This window comes from Ictalurus furcatus, chromosome 20 (assembly GCF_023375685.1).
Source record: "Ictalurus furcatus strain D&B chromosome 20, Billie_1.0, whole genome shotgun sequence".
NCBI lineage: Eukaryota > Metazoa > Chordata > Actinopteri > Siluriformes > Ictaluridae > Ictalurus > Ictalurus furcatus.
The window spans coordinates 8,788,926-8,794,739 of record NC_071274.1 but is presented as its reverse complement, the minus strand read 5'-3'; the positions used below and the strand labels follow the sequence as shown (position 1 = coordinate 8,794,739).

General features: G+C 38.8%; 1 protein-coding gene across 1 annotated transcript in view; it reads right to left on the bottom strand.

The window, feature by feature from the left end:
- Positions 1–3,294: 3,294 nt before the first annotated feature.
- The window catches only part of lactb2 (lactamase, beta 2), a 7,645-nt gene continuing 5,125 nt past the window's right edge, over positions 3,295–5,814 (bottom strand). Inside the window, exons 4-7 of the mRNA XM_053651663.1 lie at positions 5,777–5,814; positions 3,906–4,054; positions 3,725–3,812; positions 3,295–3,570 (exon numbers count right to left, since the gene is read on the bottom strand). The exon at positions 5,777–5,814 is cut by the window's right edge and continues 141 nt beyond it. Coding sequence (XP_053507638.1) covers positions 3,536–3,570; positions 3,725–3,812; positions 3,906–4,054; positions 5,777–5,814 — 310 coding nt within the window. The 3' untranslated portion in view covers positions 3,295–3,535. The remainder of the gene's footprint in view (positions 3,571–3,724; positions 3,813–3,905; positions 4,055–5,776) is intronic.

The window sequence follows — 5,814 nt, the reverse complement described above, 5'->3', positions numbered from 1 at the left end:
TAACATTAAAACTACTGACAGGTGCATAACATTGATTATCTAATTACAGTGGCACCTGTCAAGGGGTGGGATATTATTAGGCAGCAAGTTGAACAGTCAGTTTCGAAGTTGATGTGTTGGAAGCAGGAAAAATGGGCACCTGTAAGGATCTGAGCAACTTTGAGAAGGGCCAAATTGTGATGGCTAGCTGACTGGGTCAGAGCATCTCCAAAATGGCAGGTCTTGCTAGTGTTCCTGGTATGCAGTGGTTAGTACCGTAACAAAAGTGGGCCAAGGAAGGACAACCAGTGAACCAGCAACAGGATCATGGGCCCTCTGGTCCGATCCCACATAAGAGCTACTGTAGCACAGATTGCTGAAAATGCTGGCTATGATAGAAAGGTGTCAGAACACAGTGCATTGCAGCTTGCTGCATATTGGGATGTGTATCCACAGATCGGTCAGAGTGCCCATTCTGACCCCTGTCCACCACCGAAAGCGGCTACAATGTGAGCATCAGAACTGGACCATGGAGCAATTGTAGATGGTGGCCTGGTCTGATGAATCATGTTTTCTTTTACATCATGTGGATGGACGGGCTGTGCGTGTGTGTCATTTACCTGGGAAAGAGATGGCACCAGGTTGCACTATGGGAAGAATGCAAGCTGCTGGAGGAAGTGTGATGCTCTGGGCCATGTTCTGCTGGGAAACCTTAGGTCGTAGCATTCATATGTTACTTTGACATTTACCACCTACTTAAACATTGTTGCAGATAAAGTAGACCCCTGCATGGCACCGGCATTCTCTAATGGCAGTGGCCCCTTTCAGCAAGATAATGCACCCTGCAAAAATTGTTCAAAGAGATCGATGTGTGGCCTTGGCCTCCAAATTCCCCAAATCTCAATCCAGTCAAACATCTGAAGAATGTGCTGGACAAACAAGTCAGATTCATGGAGGCTCCACCTCGCAACTTATAGGATGTAAACGATCTGCTGCTAACGTCTTGGTGCCAGATACCACAGCACAGCTTCAGAGGTCTTGTAGAGTCCATGCCTTGATGGTTCACAGCTGTTTTGACTGCACAAGGGACACCTAGGCAGGTGGTTTTAATATTATGGCTAATCAGTGTATGTTCCAGTCTCTATAGAGGCTATGGAGTTAATTTTGTGCCAAAAGTTTCAAATAAAATAAAATTCACAAGCAAAATATTAATTATCTAAATGAATAGCAAATGGAAGTAATGAGAATCAAATCAAAATAAATTTTTCAAAAAGATTCTGATTCCTTCATTTAGCTTTTCTTTTCTATTTGTGTATTTTTCTGATGCAGTTCATTTTTGCTTGTGGAATCACTCTTCTGCTTTTGCAGTATTTCTTATGTTTCTGCTATCTTTATTGCTTCTGACTTTTGGCATGTTTTTTACGGGGACGTGGGCCTTAGAAGAAGGCGTTCACCTTAAATCTCTATTTGTCAACTGATTTTGGAGTGGGAGATGCTCTGAAAGTTAGCCACACCCCCTCTATTACTGGTGGAGTGTCCTCTGACATGGTGGAACAAACTGAGCTGAGTACTCGGCATCGGAAACTATATTGTAGTTGAATTAAAAAGCTGACAAAATAATATGGCAGATATTAAATTGTTTGTAGATGCATTCACATATATTTTTTCATCATACAAGTGTCTTCATTCCATCCAGTTAAGTAGCAGTTTAAACAGACAACATTAGGTAGGTGATAAGTCTTAAGATGGACAGCTGAAATCTGGACAATTTAAGTCCTTGTTCAAACTTGTTTACAGAAGACTGAAAAGTAAAATAAAAGTTCCACCACCAAGTCTAGTCCTTCTTGTTACTAATTTCTATGCCACAAATACCCTTAAAATATACTTCAAACAGGAATGAAGCTATTGAAGAAAAATTTCAGATATTTTACCTTTGCTGTGACCTTGAATCTCTTCGGAAAAATTCCAAAATCTAATCAGTTCATCTGCTAGATACAATGTTAATTCTATACAAATCCTACAAACATTCAACCACCCATTCTTGATGTATCATGCTAACGAGAATCTTGGATGGATGGAGAGATGGACAGGCTGATGGCAAAAAATCAAAATGGGCCTTACATTTCTAAGCATAAATGTGTAAGTAATGTCTCTGAATAACAAACAGGAAGGAAACTACCGAAGAAAGACTGTGTCAGATATTTGACTCTGCTGTGACTAACTCTTTGTATCAATTTCAAAATCTAATCAGGTCACTTCATCTGTTGGTTCCAGTGATAAGTCCATACAAATACAACAAACATTCAACCACTCTCTCCTGAGATATCGCGCTAAAGAGAATCTTGGATAGACGGATGAAATCATAAATGTGTCCACCATCTAGTTGCGTAGGCATAAAAATGATGATTAAAACTTGTATCAAATTATAATAACCAACTGAATTTTTAATTCACACTTTTTTCACCACCATATCATTTACTTCTTCCCTATAATGTGACTGCTTTTAATGTTAACACTGGGTAACCATATTGAAAGAGGCAAAATGGCTGATATGATTAACAGTTCCTATAAATTAAGTACTTTTCAATTTTTGAGTTGTGTTTTTTAAAACCTCTTATTTAAGGTGGCACTAACAGTCTTAGCATGGGCTTGGTACAAATATGATCCTTTTAATTGATCTCCATGTCCTTTCATTCATCATTTATCATTCAGTTAATGCTAGTCAGCTCAAGTTTATTGTTTTGTTCTGTGTATTTATTGTTTTGCACTCGACTGTGTAAATGGTCTGCACTTTTTAACCTTTGTGGTTCTACAAAGCGCTATACCCTGTGTCTCATTCACCCACTCACACACAGACACATCAGTGACAGCAGAGCTGCCACGCAAGGTGCTAGCCTGCCATCGGGAGTAACTTGGGGTCCTTGGCAAGACACCGTGGGCCGGGAATCGAACCACCAACACTACGATTAGTGGACATCCTGCTCTACCACTGGAGCCACAGTACTGAGCTGAGTACTGTTCCATGTTGCACCATGGTCCTGAAGAAACGTAATTTCGTTCCAATGTATACAAGCTGTATAGAGGAATGACAATAAAAACCCACTTGACTTGAAGCTCTCATGGATGCTAGCAGAGTTTCCTCTTCAAGGAACTCACTGTGTATAAAATGTGTTGCTGTGCCAGGCTAATTCACGTTTGCCGAATATTATAGTTTATCCAAACCTTAGATGTTTTCACATAGTTTCACTAACCTCATGATTTCGTTTCATATTTTCAGCTGACTGTAGCTAACCTATAGTTGAATATTGACTGCTGTTAGGAAAAAGATTTTATTGGGGCCACATCATGTTAAGATGGTAAAACAGTCTGGCAATGAGATGATCTATGATAGTTTGACGTTTAATAGTAAAAGTGCTGATAATTCAAATTATTTTACAATTTTCTAAGCAACTTTATCAAATATTCACTGCAAATCTATACACATATAGTAATGATGCATTTGTGGTACATCCATCTTAATTCTTCCACAGTAAATTTCTGTTTGTTATGGTGGCAGTCACAAGTTGCTCTTCCACTTTTCTGAAGCTCCAACTATAAATATGCAGAAACACAAACACACAAAATGTGTATGAGCAAAACTGAGACATTCAACTAAAATCACTTTAAAACAGATGGATGATGTGAGCCAATAAAAATTCAGCAACTGTTCATTATTAATATCCAATGATATACACATGGATCTTACCCATGCAGACTGTTCCCTGCTTCTGTAGTTTTTTTAAGTGATGAATCAGGTTGATTTCTGCAGCTCTATGTAAGTGTTCAGGGGTATCCTAATAAAGAAAATCAAAACATACAAAATACATAAAGAGCACTAATTAAAAGCCATATGATGACATAACACCAATCAGCAGACACCACAACACCTTGTACACCAGTTTAACCAGGGCAGAGGAACTGAAGGCATCCCCAGGGCTATTTCTCAGCACAGAGAGAATCTGCTGCTCCCGGGCAGCGCGATGGGTGATGTACTCCTGGATCTTACTGCAGGCATTTAACACCACAGGACCATGACCTGGTGAAGTACAGAACAAACTATCAAGACACAGTCAAGACTAGCAGAATAAACTGCTGCGGTTAGGGGTGTAATGATACTCCAGTCCCAATTTGATTCACAATAATGGCTTCATGATTTGATTATTTTGATTTGATTCTCTGAACATTTAGCATAATTTTAATGAAGAAATATTATGACTGAAAAGATTTATTTCTGAATCATAAACAAAATGCACTACAGGTTCACCATAGCTTAATAATGAAATAAGTAAATGTATAAATTCTCCCAATATTTTTTTATTGAATTAACAAAGTATCTAACATGGGGAAATGATTGGCTGAAACACAATGAGCTCCATAGCAGAAATAGAACTCTAAAGTCGGCCAAAATTACCAATTTCCGCTGCCTTCGGTATCGTTTGGGAGCTACTGCTCTCTTAAATGTCATAACATGGTGGTGTAACTGTATAATACATATTGGTTGTTGCAATCCGGAGCCATCAGACTTCACAAGTGCAGATCTTGCAGGCTCTCCACGAACGAACAAGATCACTTGTGTGTGCTCTTTATATTTGAACTCTATGGGTTGTGCAGATTGGGACCTCTGGCGATGAAACAGTGTAATTGCATTACATGCATAATTAATAGAATACTAATTTGTACTATATGAATCGCACATGCCCATGATGGCCATAGTAAAATATATGCTTTGCAAAGCATCGTGTCATGATGCATCATTACACCCCTAGCTCTGGTGCATTCAAATGTAGTCCATGGTCTGTATTCAGAGCCAAGATAATACGTGTACTATGGGATTAAATTCCAAAATGTACAGGAGTGTACAGTTGAAGGTGGCAACGCTACCTGCTGCACCTTTTTCAGACCCATTTTTAAAATTGGTTTTAATTGTCAACCATTGTACAGTGGGACCTAAACTTGTCTGGGCTCAAACCAAACAGAGATTGAACCAGAATACTGATGCTCTCAAATGTCACTTTAAGCAATATTAGCAATCCTTGCTAACCTCTTGCAGAAAGCCACAGATGCCTAATTCAAATCCTTCTTCAAAGGCCCTCCCTCCTAGAACATGTGCATACATAGTGAAACAGTAATTAAAGATAGTGGACAGCACCAGTGCTTTTGTTCTATGCAAGCAGTTTAGTCGGTAAACTAACTAAACTTGTAAAATCATCTCAGTGTGCACTCATATTGGTAGTTTTTTAGAGCTACATAGAAGCAAACAACAATCAAAAATGTGCTATTTCTTGTCTACCTGGTTACATAGCCATCACAGAGTTAACAGTTAGGCCTGGCTAGAGGACAGCCACATTAACAGCTTTGCTGCAAAGTATTAGTTAGCGAACAATGTTGTCTGCATAATAACGTTAGAGTTAAAGGGTCATTTCATCAGAACCCACCAGGAAGTATCAAGTCCTGTCAAGAGGAGGGAAAAATCAAGATGAACTTAAATCCCTTCTAATGTCATCTGCTCGTTAGGGATTGTTATAGCTTGATTTCCGAAGCTGCTTTGTGACAATATATATTGCAATGTGTATTGTAAAAGCACTACTCAAATAAAATTGAATTGAATAAAAGTTTTAGATGAGGAGTAAAGTGCCTAGAGCATCTATTTTTAGTGATAGCTATTAGGATGTAAAGATAGCTTAGTTCTGAAAATGAATTATACCAACTGTGTTATTAATTCTTTAGCTTCATGATAGCTGTCAAAGCACACACACACCTGGGTAGATGATGTCTGCATTGATGTCAAGCAGTATC